Source organism: Octopus sinensis, linkage group LG2 (assembly GCF_006345805.1).
Source record: "Octopus sinensis linkage group LG2, ASM634580v1, whole genome shotgun sequence".
NCBI lineage: Eukaryota > Metazoa > Mollusca > Cephalopoda > Octopoda > Octopodidae > Octopus > Octopus sinensis.
Window position 1 is genome coordinate 9,959,110 of NC_042998.1, and position 20,581 is coordinate 9,979,690.

At 40.1% G+C, this 20,581-nt stretch overlaps 1 protein-coding gene across 2 annotated transcripts in view; it reads right to left on the reverse strand.

Moving 5' to 3' along the window:
• The window catches only part of LOC115232687, a 58,660-nt gene that overhangs the window by 11,193 nt on the left and 26,886 nt on the right, over positions 1–20,581 (reverse strand). The window contains exon 1 of one of the 2 annotated variants that reach the window (XM_029802718.2): positions 970–1,165. The exons of the other annotated variant lie outside the window; for it this stretch is intronic. Within the exon in view, the coding sequence (XP_029658578.1) occupies positions 970–985 (16 nt within the window). The 5' untranslated portion in view covers positions 986–1,165. Of the gene's footprint in view, positions 1–969; positions 1,166–20,581 lie in introns of those variants that run through there. 2 annotated transcript variants of the gene reach the window in all.

Sequence of the window (20,581 nt, forward strand, 5' to 3'; positions counted from 1 at the left end):
ATAATAAAGTCAAAATTTATCGTATTTGAAATAATTGAATAATATATTTTAAGTAGCTCATTACATGACTTGCACTCAATGACAACATGATTTGGTGCAAAAACCGGTGACTTTTTTCCTTCTAAATAATTCCAAGGTGATCGTTGCTTATAAAATAAACAGTCATATACTGGTACTAGTACCTCATATACTTAGGTCAGTTTATCATGTTCCAAGCTAAATGCAAAAGTTTCCAATTCACTCTCTACAAATAGCAGTTAAGGAATTAAGTAGCAATAAATAATCCACTGGTATCGATCGACTTTGAAACCTCCGTACCAAAACAGACATGTAACAAACAGATCAAAATAAATACGTATTTGCGATATGGACATTTTACTGAATTAGCAAGAACCAGATTTAATATACTTGGAAAAGCCCTGAATGCCGCAATATCCTATCCCACAATCCATGTAAATAAAAATCCTGAGAAAGGTGCATCTGGAAGAAGTCCGATAGCTGAGATCGAGTCACGCCGGCGGTTGACAATGCATTTTGCCCTTAATGGCAATTATAAAATCTACACCAGTAAACAAAGCGAGGTTTTGAGTTTAGGAAATGAAACCCAAAGCCGTCTCATGAACACGGTAAAATAAAGTGGAGGAGAAACCAAACTATGGGCCTTGCATTATGCTGTCTGGTGCTTGGTGCTTCTAATTTCGAAATCAGAAATACGTTAAATTAACTGTGAGGTTCGTATATGCGGTACAAATGCACACATTTAAATAAAGGACGAAGAGGTGAGGGATAGATTGTGTGCCGTTCATACCTTTCCCGGAAGCATTAGTTACAATAGTTTGTCAATGAAAATACAAGGATTACAATAAGCATTCTTACTATCAACTTTTGGCGAACTTTTATGTAAAGAAAAAAATATTCCACTCGACAATAGAAAAACCAAATGGATTTAAATTCAAACTCTTAGCTAACCTGATCTGTACTTCATGGTATAATCTGGAGGTAAAACGGAGGTCGATGACGGTCGTAGAATCACAGTTATTTGTTGTCAAGTTGAAAAAAAAGTGTCCCCTGTGTGTTTACCTCGTGCTTTAAGGAATTAAATGAACCTCTCTCTCTCTCTTTCTATGCTGATACCCCCTCTCTCTCTCTCACTCTCTTTCTATGCCGATACTCTCTCTCTCTGTCTTTCTATGTCGATACCCCTCCGTCTCTCTCTCTCTCTCTTTCTATGCCGATACCCTCTCTCTCTCTTTCTATGTCGATGCCCCTCCCTCTCTGTCTCTGTCTCTCTCACTCTTTCCTGCTGTCAGCCAGTACTGTGGGTTTCTCTAGCCGTCGTTTAATTCTTCCTCCCACTCCTCAAGCAAAACCTTTTACAAATCGTTGCGGGCTGCAAAGGGACCAGGGTTGGGCATAAGAGTGTGTGTGTGTGTGTGTGTGTGTATGCGTGTGTGTGTGTGCGCGTGAATGCATGTATGTTTGTGTGTGTGTGTGTGCGGAGGATGATGAGAGCGAAGCAAGATGTGAAGATGTTGGTTACGTTTAAAAACACAACTGCTGCTGCCACCACCACGATTACTACTACTACTACTACCACCATTACTACTACTACTACTACTACTACTACAACTACTACAACTACTACTACTATTACTACTACTACTACTACTACTACTATTATTACGACTACTACGACGACCACCACCACCATCACTACTACTACTATTACTACTACTACTACTACTACTACTATTACTACTACTACTACTACTACTACTACAACGACCACCACCACCACCATCACTACTACTACTACTACTACTACTACTTCTACTACGACCACCACCACAACCACCATCACTACAACTACGACGACGACGACAACCACCACCACCACCACCCCTACTACTACTACTGCTGTGGATACTTCCACAACTATTACAGCTATTACCACCTTCACCATTCCTCTTACTATTACAACTGCTAATACTTTCACAACTATTACAACACTACTACCACCACCACCACCACCACAACTTCTACTATCACCGCCACCCACCACCAGATCCACTCTTCATCTGCAAATGGTCTTTTGTCTACATTTTACAAAAAAAATTTCGATTGACTGAGCTTATTTGGAATTAACCCTGCGCCCATTGTTTTAACCTTTTTATACAGCCTTAAGGGAGATTTTGTTTACTAGTAGCATGGATAATCGCAGTTACTCGAAAGTTTTTCAACTTCGTATTACATGCGTGAGGCCTTAATGTGTATTAAGCTACCACAAGCCAAAGAGGAGAGAGAGTTGGTCGCACGATTTGCAGCCATAGAAATAGAAATAGCAACCAAATCGTCCTCAAATCACACCATACTTCCTTTAAAATGAACACGTGATAAAGTGGGCCTATTTAGGATCTTGTTAAATTTCGTCAAAACCGCTTCAAAGTATTTCAAATTTTCACCAGATTATTTTCAAATAATATAGTTTTGCATGCAGATGACGAAAGTTTTTTCTCAGTTCGGCAAAAGAGACTGATAGAATAACGTACCAGGCTTTTTTTTAACTAAAAGGAAGAAAAAAAAAAAAGAACTGGGGTCGTTTTGTTCGAATAAAACCCTTCAAGGGGTACCCCAGCATGGCCGCAGTCTAGTAATTGAAACAAGTAAAACATGGAAGATAAATTAATATTCCTTTCTATAATAGGCAGAAGACCTGAAATTGGGGGACTCAACTGGTTCTTATTCCATAGACCCCTGAAAAGGATGAAAGGTAAAGTCGGCTGCATTTGAACTCAGAACACAAAGATTAAGGAAATGCTGCGAAGCATATTGTCCGGCGTGCCTAACGATTCTGCCAACTCACCGCCGCCTTCCCTAGAAATCTTTATATATAAAAGTCAAGTTGTGTGTCTGTCTCCTACGATTTAGATTCCTAACTACTCCCACATTTTGCGGTGCAGTTTAACCAAAACCGGGTATCTTATAGTCGTGATTCATATCGAGCCCTTCTGGGTATTAGCGCGCGTCTACGATGAGTCTACGATTTAAAAAAAAAATTTACCATCATTTTTTTTCCATTTTAATGCATTTTTCGCTATTAAATAAGGGAAGTAACTCTCTAAAAATGTCTACGATGAGTCAACGATTTAAAAAAAATTTTCCATCATTTTTTTCCATTTTTAATCCTTTTTTTTTTGCTATTTTTTGGCTATAACTCTCTAAAAATGCTTATATAGTTATTTCCCTTACAAACCCGAGCAACGCCGGGCGATACTGCTAGTTAATAATAATGAAATTACGTCAGCGTAGAAAATTTTGAAAACGAAAATAAAATGAAAATTTGAAGATCCCTTATTTAAGCTACGTTTAAAAAATACAATACAAGTTTGTCACGACTGGAAAGTCTGATCATAGGGTTGGCCTGGGGCAAAACAGTAAAATCCCTAATCATCGCCACCAACGATGTAGCATCTACGTATTCGTTAGTGTTGTTACAAATAGTAGCTAAATCTCCCTCAAATCATACCCTACTACTTTTTTCAAAAAACTCTTTTCCCCAAGGCAACCTCTGATCCAGTACACTCGAAAGACGTTCCAGCCGTAACCATCTCGTTTTTGTTTTATTTTATTTTATTTTCTGTTACAGAGCATCGAGGATTACAATACGTTCTTTCCTTTATCATTCTGAAGACGGTAGAGTGTGATTTGGTGAAAGGCGTTCCTATGCATCAGACCCCAAGACCACATTACAGTGTCCTTTTCTAAGGCTTTAGAGTATGACTTCAGGAAAATTTGGCAGCTATTTCTAGCAGGTCGATCATCCACGCAGAGGCTCCTTCGTTGGCTCGTACAAGTAAAAGTTTTTGCGACTAAGGTAGACACGCAAACGCAGACGTGCGCATGAAGAGACACACACACATACACACACACAACACAACACAGCCCAACACATACACTCAACATAGCACAACGCACGCAAAAACATAGACAAACACCTTAACACAAACGCAACACAACGCAAGCAGACACACACACATACAGCAACACACATGCATAGACACACGCATGCATACACACACATACAGCAACACACAAACACAGACACACACACATACAGCAACACACATTTATACACACACACATTCATGCACAGCCTGTTATGTGTCAGCTCACAGTTGACGAGCATTTGTTAAGAGATAAGCCGCTTCGTCTTCATTCTAATGGAACTAATCTAACACAAGGGCAGAGCAAGAAGCTGCCTGCTGCCGTTTCAGCCGTTGATGAAATTGTACGACTCTTTTTAGATGAGATGTAATGATGGCAGAGGGAAGGAAGGGATCAGAATATGTTGGAAGAGTGAAGGGGACATCGCTTTTTAACTCGTTCGTTAAGCAGTTAAGATAAACACGAATTTATTAAGGATCTCCGTCGTGTTCGACGATGAACATTCAGTCGTTCGATCAAAACTGAATGATCTACCCACGGGCTCTAAGTATTCCAAAAATAGTTAAGATAAACACGAATTTAGTAGTGGATGGGTCTCCGTCGTGTTCGACAACGAGTATTCAGTTGTTCGATCAAAGTGAATGATCTACCCACGGGCAAGGTATTTCAAAAATAGTTAAGATAAACACGAATTTAGTAAGGGGTCTCCGTCGTATTCGACAACGAGTATTCAGTCATTCGATCAAACTGAATTATCTACCCATTGGCTAAATATTCCAAAGGCACATGACAATGCAATTTTCAAGCAGAATCGCGTGCCACAAGGCTGCACCTTTGAATTGCAGATACAATCCATTAGATAGGCTTCTAAACAGTTTCCCCTCAATTCACACTGACAAGGCTTAGGTCGACATGACATGATAAAAAATCACCCAAGACGATATGCCGAGGGACTGAACCCGGGACCTCGTGAATATGAAGCAAATTTCTTTATAATTTGATCATGCTGTTTGTACATGGCTGTGTTGAGAAGTTCACTATTTAACCACGTGGTTCTGGGTTCAGTTCCATCTTCACGGTACTTTGGGCAACTGGACCAATGAATTTAATAGACAGAAATTGTGTGTGTAGTTGTAGTAATGAAATCAAACCAAATAGTGATTTTTGAAATAATTCAATACGTACGTTTGAGGTTTGCGAAATATGCAATAAAATGCTTTAACTGAGGAAAGTTTACGTAATGTATGCATTTCCTTGGTATCTCGTTGAGAGAGCACATAAGTAGCAAGATCATCAGAAAGAAGTCCGGCGTGAGAGATGTCATCGCAGAGTATACACGCAGCAAGTTTAGATGGGCTGGACACGTCGCCTGGCTCACCGACAATCGGTGGACGCACGCAGTTGTCGAGTGGTACCCGCGTGAGCGGAAACGACCACTCAGAAGACCTCCACGACGGTGGAATTACGACTTCAGGAGGACGATTGGGGTCACGTGGATGAGAAAGCCGCGATCCAGAGAGGAGTGGACAGCGTGCTGTGACCAGCGGTGTCAAATGGACGCCTGACGGACTGGTCGGTCAAAGTGATCAAAGTGATATTACACAAACCCGAAACGTACATATTTCAAAATATCACTATTTGGTTTTACCCCATTATTACATACGATTCGATGCTAGTAAAAACTAGACAGTCTTGATTCCACCTATGCGGATACATTTTGATTTTAAAAAGCAAAAATTAGAATTTTTAAGAATTTTCTAGATTGTATAGACTTTAATTGCTTTCTTTTAGTAAAAGTTATATGCTCCAAACAAATTAATAGGTAGCTTTATTTATCGTATAGCTAGATGTATCCACTTAACTGTAGGTAGGTACCAGGTGTGCTAATAATCTAACTAATGCATGTTGCAGAAGGAAATTAGCGAATGATTCGTTGGTTTGCAGTACTGGGTTCAGTTTCAAATGAACAGTTATCACGTTTTCTATCTGTGAGAGATAAGCGTCTGTTTATCTTACACCCAGAAACAAACCTGCATTTTGTTTTATCTACGGTAGGTAGATCCCTGTGATCAGCGCTGGATTAACCATTGAGCAAAATAAGCACGTGCTTAGGGCATCAAGTGAAGAGAGGCACAACAGAAATGGTAAATGGTTTACGGTACAAAAGAAATCACTTTGGTTCATATGATGGGAAATATAATTTCGAAGTGTTCACGATGTTATAGTGAGCATCTGGTCAAGGGCGTTGCAATTAAAAAAGTTGGAGAAAACTTTTCAAATATAAATAAAGTGAAAGTATACAAAAATGAATATTATTTCCATCTTACTGTTGGTTTGTTTCATTTTGAAACATAAAAATTCATTTTATTGTTTATTATTGTTTATATTTCGAATCATATATTAAGGCGCCAAAATAGTTTCCGTGCTTAGGGCCTCTATATATATATTAGTTCGGCCCAGCCTGTGATTAAGAAAATGTTAAATCACATAAGATTATCTTTAAAACTGGTTGGTGAGTAACGGAACTTTGGGTGTATGTGTGGGAAAGATATTATTCGAGTTAGGCAGGAACGATTTTTGATTTAGGTACAAGGCCAGCAATCGACTGCTGTACTTAACTGGTACAAAGCAAGGTAATCTTTGCCTTGGCGGGATTTAAACGCAGAAAGTTAAGAGCCAGAACAAATATTGCAAGGCATTTTCCCCGGCACTGTAACGATTGTGCCAGATTTTCGTCTTTTATGGTTTCTGATTTAGGCACAAGGCCAGCAATTTTGAAATGAGGTGATCAGTCAATACCATTTATTCCAATATTTGCGTAATATTTCATTTCATCGGCACTGAAAAGATGAAAGGCTTTACACGCTTTAACCAGATTGTCGCTTTCGAGTTGGACAAGAAGGAGTAAAATCTAGCCGACATGAAACCGTTGGCCACACCAGAGCAGGTTTTAAGTTTCCTGTTGTTTCTGTCTTATATTCATGGCTTAGAATTATTTCTAAAAGTGTTAACTGTTTCCTAACAACATCTGCGTTTCCAAAACACCTGTCTGCCAATGATTGCAAAACCGTTGAAACCTGTTTTAACTGTTTGGATAATAGCGGGATTGAAATCAGAACTAACAGGCAATGATGCAGCTACAGTGTATACCATCCGGGGCAACCTTTGAATTTGCCCCTCCACCCGGGCCAATACAGTGTGTACAGGCTTATACAGCAGATCCGAAATTGCCGTCCCCATAAAAGCATCACCCGGGGCATATTGACCCTCACCTTCACTCTAGCTAAGCTACTGTTAACAGAAATCACAGCCATCTCAGACAAGTGTTATACCAATCTACATCTGTGGTTAAATTTTGGAACGTGTAGCCCTTAAGCATAACCCATTATTCTAAACTTAGAGGCATCACATCATCAAGTCTAGTTATACAGCAAGCCAAATGAGAGAGTTCTTGTAAAAGGAATATACAGGAGTTGTTCCAAATCTCTGTTTCATAACTTATAACATGCATTCATCTGGCCAGATATATATCAGAAGAATGAGATGCAATCGGCAACAGTGGCTCAGAAGTGCAGTGATTTGTGTAAAAGTTTAACTGTAGTTTGGTTGGCGGCAAAAAAAAAAAAAAAAAAATGCCATCTGAATATCTGGAAACATTTTTTCTATATTTAAGACAGCACAAGCACGAGATGAAAAGAACTATCTTCTACACAGTCGCTTGATCTGCAAGGATTCTAGTTGGCATGGGCAACCCTTTTGGCGAAGCGGGCCGCATGGGACCTAGCTCGGATCTTTACCCTTTAAACGGCAGATCGAGAAATTAATTTTAAACAGCAGTAATTTTATTCAGCTGAACACACGTCATTGATTGATTGAAATTACCGAAATACGACAACTTTAACACGAAATAACTTTGAAAATACAAACTTTTCTCAACAACACTAAGAGTAAAAGATGTTTTATATGACACATTCTACCGGTGTCCGAAGTTTGAAAGTGTTTTGTTTCAAAAAATTAATTTCTCGGTCTGCCGTTCAAAGGGAAAAGATCCCCTAACTCATCATCAAGCAGACCGTACTGCTAAAAGAAATTAAAGGTAATTTATCGATAGACGCGCCATTCGGAATGTCCTGTGCTTGAGAATTACAGCTACACATACCCTACCATTAAAAAAAAAAAAACAAGAGCAAAAACAATAAACAGAAGCACGTTGATATACTAATAGACAGAACAGTTGTGGCTGGGCCGACTTTGATCAGAGTAGACGAAGTTAAGCAGCAATTACAACCACGACCACCACCACTACTACTGCCACCGACGCCACCACCACCACCACCACCACCACCACCACCTATACCACAACAACAACAACGACGACGCTACATAAACATGGTCATGTAAGAGTTTGCCTCTCGGGCATAATTGCTCCAAGAATCAGACGTATTTAAATTCCTTCATGCTGGTAACTACCACCTTTTGAAATTCCCTCTCTCCAGCGAGGCAGATACAATAAAATTTTCTCTCTCTCATTTAGGTTAGCTCACTCTCTATCTATCCTCCTGCTTCTTACATGTTTAGTAGGCTTTCTGTAAATCTCTCTACTCAACATGCTTTGTTTTTCTCTTCACCTTTCTATTCAACAAATTCCTTCCATGAGCCATTGAGGTTGACTCTGCGTATTCGGTCAACATGCTAAAAATAACAGTCAAACCTACCTCAACTTACATCCAACCGTTTTAAATAAGAACACAAGTCAAACATAATGAAGTACGTTATGCCTCGAAATAATGACTGGAAGGTCACAGCTGGAACGCATTTGATCATAGATTTGTATAATTAACGCAGATACGGGACTAAGCAACAACTTTTTAAAAATTTAATTTAATTTTGTATTTTGGAATTTCGGAATATCGACATTACACGGATTTTGTGGATAAATGAATGCACCTATACCAAGCTTAAATATAAACACGCAATTATCTATCTGTCTGTCTCTCTATCTATGTATCTATATAACATGCACAGAGAGAGGGGGTAGGGAGAGAAAGAAAAGAAGTGACGAGAAATATAATTATCTGATGTCTAGCAATACATCCCGGCGTTGCCCGGTAGTTATATATTTCTTTATTGCCCACAAGGGGCTAAACATAGAGGGGACGAACAAGGACAGACAGAGGGATTAAGTCGATTATATCGACCCCAGTGTATAACTGGTACTTTATTTATCGATTTTATTTATCCAATGTCTAGCAATACATCCCGGCGTTGCCCGGTAGTTATAACCCACAGTCACATTGTTTCTTTCTTATGGGTAGAATCGGCACACGAGCAGCGTGAAGCAAGCAACTCTTTTTTATAAACGGTCATTTTGTGATAAACAATGCTGAAATTGTTGTCACCAAAAACATATAGAATAGCAGCTTAGATTATAATTAAATCCTAAAATTGTCCCCCAAAATGACCCAGACTTACGGGTGTAAAGGAATGGATGACGAATGAGAACGTAGAGATATCCGTATTGCAGAAAGTAAGGTGCATGGAAAGAAAGATGCTTCATTGTGAAAAGCACCATCTCTGTTATGTTTGTGCAGACTGCACACTTCAACATTTGTTAAGTGAAGCCGACAATGCTTCTGGGTAAACTATGTTTTACGTAAGTCCAGTGTTGGTAGAATAAATACACAAGTCATCTGCACTGCTAACTCGAGAACATACGACATATAGTTGTCCATGCGAAAAGCAGGATCGTTGTAAATTGAGACCCACGATTTTTAAATTTTGGCCCTGGGCTTTGTTGATTGTCATAGCGAAGCACAATCGCACTCGGAACTGGAGGCGTTTGAATTGAAATGGCACATTTGAGGGAATAAGGGGCATGCGTGAAATATATGCGATCTTTCCTCGATTGCAGCCGGCAATAATGGTTGCTTCTAGGACATGACTTGTCATTGTAGTCATAATCAATCTTGTACCATTGCATAGTCGTGGTAGGTCCAAATTCCTCAAGACGTCCTTCTCCTTGCAAGGTAGACACTACTATTTTATTGTAAACAGGCCTTTTGCTCAGCTTGCAATAATGGTTCACTTTCATCAAGTTGCTTTTTCAGGGCATCCAAGTTGTATGCTCTTTCTCGAATGATTTCTCTTGAAAGGCCATGATGTTCAGCTGAAGGTGTTGGAATGCCATAGACGGATAAGCTTTTGTCCCCAATGGAATTAAGCATGTCTTCTAAATGCCGTAATACTCCGAGTAGGAGACACTTGGTCCATGCAGGCGTCGAGCTTCATGAAGAATGTCATCAGATAGGCTGTCTTTGTGGTTTTCCCAAAGTTGTAGTGGATTCAGTAAAGCGCAATGGTACAACATGATGGCAAAGAATCTTCTGAGTTGGTAAGTTGTGCATGCGGTTGCTGCGTCAGAAAGAGATAATCTCTAGTGACAGCCATCTTCGAGAAGACCTCGTAGTTGGCAGGATTGTCGAAATGATTCGCAAACCAAGGAGTATACTATTTTAAGATCTTTGAATGACATTGCTCCAGGAACTTTGTGGAGGAGCATCCGGAGACAGTAGCATTCGAAGTTTTGGGGGTGGACCGTATAAACTCGACCTAGAGCATTACTTTTTTTTTTAATGTGTGGGTGCCCTTCGACGGTTACACCAAGCTTTCTCCTCCTCCACTTCTTAACATGGTTATTCCAGGCGTAATACTTCGGGGTAGAAAATGGTTGCGGCGAATGCATCACATCTACACAGGTCAAAGAATGCTGTGGCAGTCATCGCTTGTGGCTCATATATTTGTCCTCTATTTCGGGATTCGATGGATCAAAATAACCTCTTTGGCCCTTTTCTAAATGAACAGAGACGTGGACAACTGTAGGATATCTGTCATGGATGGGGAAACGAAGGAGTCTCCAAGCGAAAAGCGGGGGTTTCGTGTAGAAAAAAATTTTTTAAGGGTGGTTGAAAAAGCAGAGAGAGAGAGAGAGGAGAAAGTACGCATGTGGGCCAGAGGCTGGAGTACGTCATGAGGGACTTTATTCCAATTAGTCGAGCTGGGGCGGAGATCCCTTTTGAACCTTTGATCACTACATTATTTTCATTTTGAAGAATAGCAACGAAATTCCCTTTTTTAAAATCTTTTAGCGAAGCGGAAGGTGGTACAGATGATCATTTGCAGGACCTCCAAGGTTTGTGGGAGGGAATAAGGAAGGTATCCTTAAATCGAAACTCGGTCCCGAACGCTTGCAGCAGGACGGATTTCGCTAAAGTCACTCGAGATATTAGAAGTTAATCTACCACTCGAATAGGTCATGGCAGGATTTGAACTCAGAACACAAAGATCTAGAACAAGTAAAGCAAGGTATCTTGTCTGATGCTTTAACTGTTCGACCAGTCTACCACCGTACGAAACTGGTATTTTATTTATCAACACTGGAGAGATGAATGGCAAAGTTGACCTTGTCTGGATTTGAACTCAGAACGCAAGGTGTCGGAACAACTAGCATTATGCATTTCGTCCGATGCTCTAACGCAGTGGTTTTCAACCAGGGTTCCGCCAGTACAGTCCAGGGGTTCCGCAAGAAGTTACAAAACTGCTAAAATCGGCAGTAATTTTTAATTCTCCTGTGCAGATATGTGTGCATAAGACTATTAAATTATTGCACAGGGGTTCCTCGAGCCAGTGGAATGTTTCCTTGGGGTTCCATTCCAGCAAAAAGTTTGAAAAGCACTGCTCTAACGACTCAGCCAATAGGCCGCTTAAAAAGCAGGAGCCCATCTTTATTGGACTTATTTTAAGGATGTAAAAGAGAGGAACACACAGTCTCCCTCAACGGAATTCAACTCACAAAGTATCGGTTAAACTGAGAATATAATAGTAAACATTAGCCAAGGTATCGTGCTGTGAGATCGAAAGCAGAACCGTGAGGTTGCAAAGCGAACTTCTTAATAACACAGGCAAGAATGCCTCCAAACGTCTAATGTGGGTAAGATTGTGTGTACGTGTGTATGAGTGCGTACGTGTATATACGTGTGTGTGTGTGTGTGTATACGTGTGTGTGTGCTTACATGTAAATTTGATATATCTCGTTAATCATATTTTCATGCATGACACAGTTATAAAAAGACGTGGTGTTTTGACTTCTCGCTCTAATTGCAGTACACAGCAGAGTCAACGGTTAAATACCATTTTCGAACAAACTAGTCGACTGAAACTCTATAGCCCGCCCTATCTGATTGTAGAGGGTTTCTTTGCTGGGTCTACTGATTTGGTGGGACATTAATGAGAAGTTAAAAAGTTCGGTCATTAAGAAAAAACTATACAGAAAGAAAAAAAAGATAAATGAATGCATGTGGAGGTAAAATATGTGGAATCTCTTCATAAACTTCGTGTCAATGTAATCTTCTCTATTGATTTCCAAGGCCGTAAATATGTTGGGAAGGTGTCTATAAGTTAAGCCCCACTTTCTCCGGTAAATGCTCAAAACTTACTTCATTCATATCTCTATGATTTTATTTCTTTTGTTATTCTTTTTAGCTCCAGGTATAAACCCTGACAGCAGAGCAAATCTATGATGAAAGGTATTTTAAAACCGTTACAATCCCGTTTCTTGTGTGTGGTGTGTGTGTGTGTGTGTGTGTGTGTGTGGTGTGTGTGTGTGTGTGTGTGTGTGTGTGTGTGTGTGTGTGTGTGCGCGCGCGCGCGCGTGTGCGTGTGCGTGTGTGTGTGGTGTGTGTGTGTGTACACTTGGTCCCGAACGCTTGTAGCAGAACGCATTTCGTTAAAGTCACTCGAGATACAGATACTAGAAGTTAATCTACACCCGAATAGGTAATGGCAGGATTACACACACATATATATATATATATAGTTAATCCAAACAAAAAAAGAACAAAAAAACACAACAACGCGAGGACGTGGAACAAAAATAGTATTATTGGACGCTCAGGAAAGAAGGGAAGAAGGAGGGTTTAACGTTTCGAGCGGAGCTCTTCGTCGGAAACATAGGAGAAGGAAAGATCCAGAGAAGGGAAGACAGAGGAAAAAAATCGCCAACGGTACACACGAGGTCACATTTTGAATATATATATATATGTGTGTGGTGTGTGTGTGTGTGTGTGTGTATAAACATATATATATACACACACACATGCACGCGTTTACACTGTATAGTATTGCCTGTTTTATCTCTTCTAAGTCGTGTGTTTTGAGGGGGGTTTGACTGTGCTAGTTTTAGCAGGCCGAGTAATCGTATCGAGGCAGGCCTCTTCGTTGACTCGTCATCGGGACCACTGAGACGCTTGGCAAAATTCACTCCCTGCAGAAAACGAACCTATAACGTAAAGAAACCTTAACTAAATGTCTCAATGGATTCAATATGGCACTCTAGAATTCCCGCTACTCCAATCTTTAATCTCCTTCCGATTTACCAACGAATTTAGAACTTTCTTCATTAACAGTCGTATTTTGTTTGCTTATTGTTTTCCAATCTTGGTACAACAACCGTCAGCTGTCTACGAGAAGGGGAAGTTGTTTCTTAAGTACATACTCTTTTACTTGTTTCAGTCATTTGACTGCGGCCATGCTGGAGCACCACCTTTTAGTCGAGCAACTCGACCCCGGGACTTATTCTTTTTGTAAGCCCAGTACTTATTCTATCGGTCTCTTTTTGCCGAACCGCTAAGTGACGGGGACGTAAACACACCAGCATCGGTTGTCAAGCAATGCTAGAGGGACAAACACAGACACACAAACACCATAACATATACATATATATATATACGACAGGCTTCTTTCAGTTTCCGTCTACCAAATCCACTCACAAGGCATTGGTCGGCCCGGGGCTATAGCAGAAGACACTTGCCCAAGATGCCACGCAGTGGGACTGAACCCGGAACCATGTGGTTGCTTAGCAAGCTACTTACCACCAGTTTTTCGAGTGATTATCTTTGACTTTTGTTTACTGTTTTCGCCAAACTTAGATTCAGACCATAAACTGGGTCTTTTTCCTATGAAAACAGAATTTCAGAACTCGTACCGTAAATCTTCGAGTATGATCCGCATTTTCCCCCCAAAATTTAAAGGGTCAAAATCCCTAGTATGTACTATATACGAGGTTAAAAATGAAAAAATATTTTCTAAGCAATGTCCGAGTCTCTATTTGCTGTCCGGCAATGTCTATTCAGACGCATTGTGAGTGGATTTGGTAGACAGAAACTGAAAGAAGCCCGTCGTATATATATATATATATATATATATATATATATATAATATATATATATATATGTATATGTATGTATGTATGTATGTATGTATGTATGTATGTGTGTATATGTTTGTGTGTCTGTGCTTGTCCCCCCCCCAACATCGCTTGACAACCGATGCTTGTATGTTTACGTCCCCGTAACTTAGCGGTTCGGCAAAAGAGACCGATAGAATAACTACTAGGCTTACGAAGAATAAGTCCCGGGTCGATTTGTTCGACTAAAAAAGGCGGGTGCTCCAGCATGGCCGCAGTCAAATGACTGAAACAAGTAAAAGAGTATAGATTTCATAATTCGATAAAAGGTTACATAGGTGTATGAAAGTATGTGACGTTTATACCTTTCTCAAAGATATTTGCGAACCGGCTTTAAGCAAGAATCACTATTTCAACAGAATATTATACGTCTTTATATATAAAAGTAAGGTTGTGTGCTGTCTGTCTCCTACGATTTAGATTCCTAACTACTCCCACATTTTGCGGTGCAGTTTAACCAAAACCGGGTATCTTATAGTCGTGATTCATATCGAGCCCTTCTGGGTATTAGCGCGCGTCTACGATGAGTCTACGATTTAAAAAAAAATTCGCCATCAATTTTTCCCATTTTTAATGCATTTTTGGTATATATAAGGGAAGCAACTCTCTAAAAATTTATTTTTAAATCTCAGAACGTAAAAAGCAACAGTAACACCCCACCCCCTTTGTGGTAAGCCATATTGTGATGGCTATTATACTTTACATCTCTAAAAATGCTTATATAGTTATTTCCCTTACAAACCCGAGCAACGCCGGGCGATACTGCTAGTGCATTATAAATTTCGCTTTTAAGGCGGCGAACTGGCAGAATCGTTACCGTGCCGGACAAAATGCTTAGTAAATTTCTTCCGGATTTATGTTCTGAATGAAAATTTTTGCCGAAGCCGACTTTGTCTTTTTTCATCCTTTCGGGGTCGATAAACTAAGTACCAATTGAGTGCCCCTAAATTTCAGATTTTGTGTCTTTACTAGATAGGATTATGAGCCTCGTTTGATTTCCTGCTTCAATAATATTTTTAGAAATCTGTGGAAGATGGATTCTGTTTTAGAGCAACAAACAAATTTCTCTAAGTGGAATTACAGTTTGCTGGAGAGTCAGAATCGATCATACATTTCCTGCTTGTTTGGCTACAACTGCTACACTGTATAGCAATATCATGGATTAGTTATTAATATACTAACTTCCACGTGACCTTGAAGAGATATCTGAAGCAGCTATGTTATACTTAAGAAGACAGAATGGGGTTAAATAAGGAACCGTTTGCCGTTCTTAAAACAGACCAATGCACGTACACAAATTCGCGACCAGGTCATATTTAGATGAAATTAGAGCAGGAGCAAGGGTGAAGTCAATAAATGTCAGTCTAGATTGACTGCATATCAAAAAGGTGGTTTTTAGTTTCTTCTTGTCATAAACACCATGAGAACGAAGAAATCACGAAAGTTTCAGCAAGATGTAAAAAGATATCTTAATTATCCCTAGAGGTGTTACGAAAACACTGTAACCCTTCAAGTTAATTATTAATCAGGTCTTCAAAGTAGCAATATGAGAACAGTGGGAATAGGGGAAACCACACAAGTCAACGGAGGAAGACTCGCTGTGAACGTACTACCTTCCAGAAATAGTAGCCAAATCTCCTTCAAATCAACCATTCAAAAATTGTAGTACTCACTGGATAATAATATACTGTTGTCTTGGATACACTGTTTGAATAAAAAGATAGGATGACCATAGATGGAGCGCCTTTTTTCATGACTACTCGATCACTGTTAACCTTGAGCAAAATAACGACAATAATTTCCATTTAGAATGAATGTGATTTCCTAAAGGAAAAAAATATAACGCTAATAGTTTGTTGTGGAGGAGGCGAGAAGCGATAAAAAGGGGTTAAGCCAGTGCGTCGGTATTAGGGTTATGATGAGGGCAAGCTGACAGAAACGTTAGCACGCCGGGCGAAATGCGTAGCGGTATTTCGTCTGCCGTTACGTTCTGAGTTCAAATTCCGCCGAGGTCGACTTTGCTTTTCATCCTTTCGGGGTCGATAAATTAAGTACCAGTTACGCACTGGAGTCGATATAATCGACTTAATCCGTTTGTCTGTCCTTGTTTGTCCTCTCTGTGTTTAGCTCCTTGTGGGTAGTAAAGAAACAGGTACATAGTCAAGTGTCTAAACCAGAGAATATAGAATATTTCAAGTTTATTGTTACTCCTGGGGTCGGTTCTTTTACTCATGTCTTTCGAACTATGAACGACAATTGTAATAATGTTTCCTCAGATTGGCACAGGTAGATGAAAAACAAAGCCCATTTCACTCCAATGGAATTTGAATACAAAATATAGAGAGACGAAACTAAATTTTGTTAGGCATTTAATCCGACATTCTATCTCCATCGTAAAGGAGAAATGCAATAAACTGACCTGGAATCATATTATATGATTGGTACTTATTTTATAGATACTGGTTGCAAAATTTGGCACAAGGCTAGAAATCTCGGAGGAGGGGGTGAGGTCGATTAAATCAACCTCAATGCTCAACTGATGCTTACTTTATTGACCCTGAACGGTAAAGAAGACATCGGCAGAATTTGAACTCAGAACGTAAAGACGGACGAATTGCCGCTTAGCATTTCGCCCTGCGTGATAACGATCCTACCAGCTTATCGCCCAACTTATTTTATAAATATTTAGAGATGAAAAGCGTCGTTTTCTTTGGCTGGATCTGAGAGCAGGAACATCGTTTTTGCCAAACCGTCACTCAAATCAAATATTCTAGAGAAACGGTGGAGTCGATTGATTCAGTTACAGAAGACTACTGGCATTGGTAATTATCGACATCGGAGGGATAAAAGGTCAGTCAACGCTAAAATTTAAACTAAACGCTTAGAGGCAAAAAAAGTTCTACAAAATTTTCTAGCATTTCTACCATCCATATGCATTTATTTTGGCAATAAAATTAAAACCTTATAATGAGCAAAAAGTTAGTAGCAAACTACTTATTAAAGAAGACTTAAAAGAAATTACCAACAGATTATTCCTCCGGCAAATTAATTAAACTCTTTTGGCTTTCATTTTCATTATGGCTACTGAAAGTCACACTAAGATATTCTCAAATCTGGAAACTGTTTGGGGAATTTAAAAGTATTCGTGTCACGAAGAAGGCATTCGTTATATTTAGGGGGTTTTGCAGCATAACATAATTATTAAATATAATTAACATAGTTTTTAAATATAGTTATTCTGCGGTATTTAGTTACGTTCGCCAAGAAATCCCCTCGAAGTCGGTAGAATTCGAGTCAATTTCTGTGTGTATGAATGTGTGTGTGAAAGACACTGCGAGAAATTTGCAGCTTTATACAAGTTTTAATAATCTATACTATATGGGTGTAATAATCGATATTACAACGACGAATAAGGCGGCGTGCTGGCGAAATCGATAGCATGTCGGACAAAATGCTTAATGCTTATCAGCATTTTATCCGTCTTTACGTTCTGAGTTCAAAGTCCGCCAAGGTTAACTTTGTCTTTCATCCCCTTCGGGGTCGATAAAGTAAGTACCTATTTCTTTATTACCCACAAAGGGCTAAACACAGAGGGGGACAAACAAGGACAGACATAGGTATTAAGTCGATTACATCGACCCCAGTGCGTAACTGGTACTTAATTTATCGACCCCGAAAGGATGAAAGGCAAAGTCGACCTCGGCGGAATTTGAACTCACAACGTAACGACGGACAAAATACGGCTACGCATTTCGCCCGGCATGCTAACGTTTCTGCCAGCTCGCCGCCTTGTCGATAAAATAAGTACCAGTCGAGTACTGGGGACCTAATTTCAGGCTTTGTGCCTCTAATAGAAAGGACATAACAGCACAAAGACGAATCGACTCGTAACCACACTACAACATCCTCCTTCGATAGTGTCCATATGACGATCACGTGACAGTCCTTTCCGCCATTAGATAACGACAATAATGCTTCTAAATCCTTTAAATCCCGATCAAAACACTCAAGGGACTTCCGAGGCTCTCACGCTCTAATAAATGTGTGCATGCTGAAGTTAATAGGCCAGTAACCCTTTTAAAGGTTGTTTACTGTCACAATATATCTTTTATAGATCCCTATGCTGTCGCTGTTGTTTTGTTCTAAATCAACTCTAATAGGGGAGATTTACGATCAAAGATGTTTCCGCCATTACCGTCTCGTCGTTTTTCTTGGGTACGTACAGAGTAACTAGGGATTACATTATTCAATGTAGCCTTCCGTTGAGGGAGATTTGGTTACTATTTCAGGCATGCTGAGAGACCACACAGATGTTCCCTTGGGCGCTTAACTTCATTTTTATCTGACATACCTGTGCATACCTATGTGTGTGTATTTGTGTGTGTGCGCGTGCCTGTGTGTGTGTGTGTGTGTGTGTGTGTGAGTGTGTGTGAGTGTGTGTGTGTGTGTGTGTGTGTGTGTGTGTGTGTGTGTGTGTGTGTGTGTGTGTGTGTGTGTGTGTGTGTGCCTGTGTGTGTGTGTGTGTTGTGTGTGTGTTGTGTGTGTGTGTGTGTGTGTGTGTTGTATGTGTGTGCGTGCATGCAATCACATTGGTATAAGCAGGAAAAGAAGTACTCGATACCGAAATTAAAGTATTTAGTTCTGGTATATTCTATTATCCGAAACTGATATTTCACATTTCGTTCACCAATGTTTCACGCAGGAGTGGCTGTGTGGTAAGTAGCTTGCTTACTAACCACATGGTTCCGGGTTCAGTCCCACTGCGTGGCATCTTGGGCAAGTGTCTTCTGCTATAGCCCCGGGCCGACCAATGCCTTGTGAGTGGATTTGGTAGACGGAAACTGAAAGAAGCCTGTCGGATATATGTATATATATGTATGTGTGTGTATGTTTGTGTGTCTGTGTTTGTCCCCCTAGCATTGCTTGACAACCGATGCTGGTGTGTTTATGTCCCCGTCACTTAGCGGTTCGGCAAAAAGAGACCGATAGAATAAGTACTGGGCTTAAAAAAAGAATAAGTCCCGGGGTCAAGTTGCTCGATTAAAGGCGGTGCTCCAGCATGGCCGCAGTCAAATGACTGAAACAAGTAAAAGAGAAAAGCGAAAGAGATATGCGCGCGCCTGTGTGTGTGTGTGTGTGTGTGTGTGTGTGTGTGTGTGTGTGTGTATGCGTGTGTGTGTGTGTGGTGTGTGTGTGAGTGTGAAGTTGGGTTCGGTATGGTGGATAGTGTTCGTCTACAATTTTTCCTTGCACTCAAGTACAAATATGTTACACACGTTTGCGAGTTTTAGCAAAATATGTTTTGAATAAGAAGGATGTACATTTAGCAATGCAGACACAATTATCTGGCGCTGCCTTAAAACATTCCACTGCAAGTCATGTTTATTTTTCAACAACAGAATGCATGCATCTTTTACACACAGGTCACTGTGTGTTAAAGATGTTTACATGTTTAGATGCTGATAAAAATGATTTCGTTAGCAAGCATTTGCATTTGCTTTTCTCTCTCTCTCTCTCTCTCTCTCTCTCTCTCTCTTTACATTTCTTTACATTTTTTTACTTGTTTCAGTCAGTAGACTGCGACCACGGTGTATTACTGCCTTGAAGGGTTTAGTCCAGTGCTTTTCAAACTTTTTGGTGGAGCGGAACCCCAAGGAAACATTCCACTGGCTCGAGGAACCCCTGTGCAATAATTTAATAGTCTTATGCACACATATCTGCACAGGAGAATTAAAAATTACTGCTGATTTTAGCAGTTTTGTAACTTCTTGCGGAACCCCTGGACTGTACTGGCGGAACCCTAAGGTTCCGCGGAACCCTGGTTGAAAACCACTGGTTTAGTCGAACAAATTGACTCCAGCACTTATTTTTAAAGTCTAGTACTTATTTTATTTGTCTCTTATTCGAACCGCTAAGTTACGGGGACGTAAACAACCCAGGCATGGCTATGTGGTAAGAAACTCGCTTCTCAACCACATGGTTCTGAGTTCAGTCCCACTGCGTGGCACTTTGGCCAAGTGTCTGCTACTATAGCATCGAACCGACCAAACTTAGTGAGTGGATTTGACGGAAACTGAAAGAAGCCCATCGTACGTATATATATATATGTGTGTGTGTGTGTGTGTGTGTGTGTGTGTGTGTGTGTGTGTCGTTTTCCAACCACCACTTGATAGCCGGAGATGGTGTGTTTACGTCCCCGTAAGTTAGCGATTCAGCAAAAGAGACCAATGGAATAAATACTAGGCTTTAAAAAGAGTCCTAGAGTCGATTTTTTCGGCTAAAACCCTTCAAGGTGGTGCCCCAGCATGGTCGCAGTCAAATGACTGAAAGAAGTAA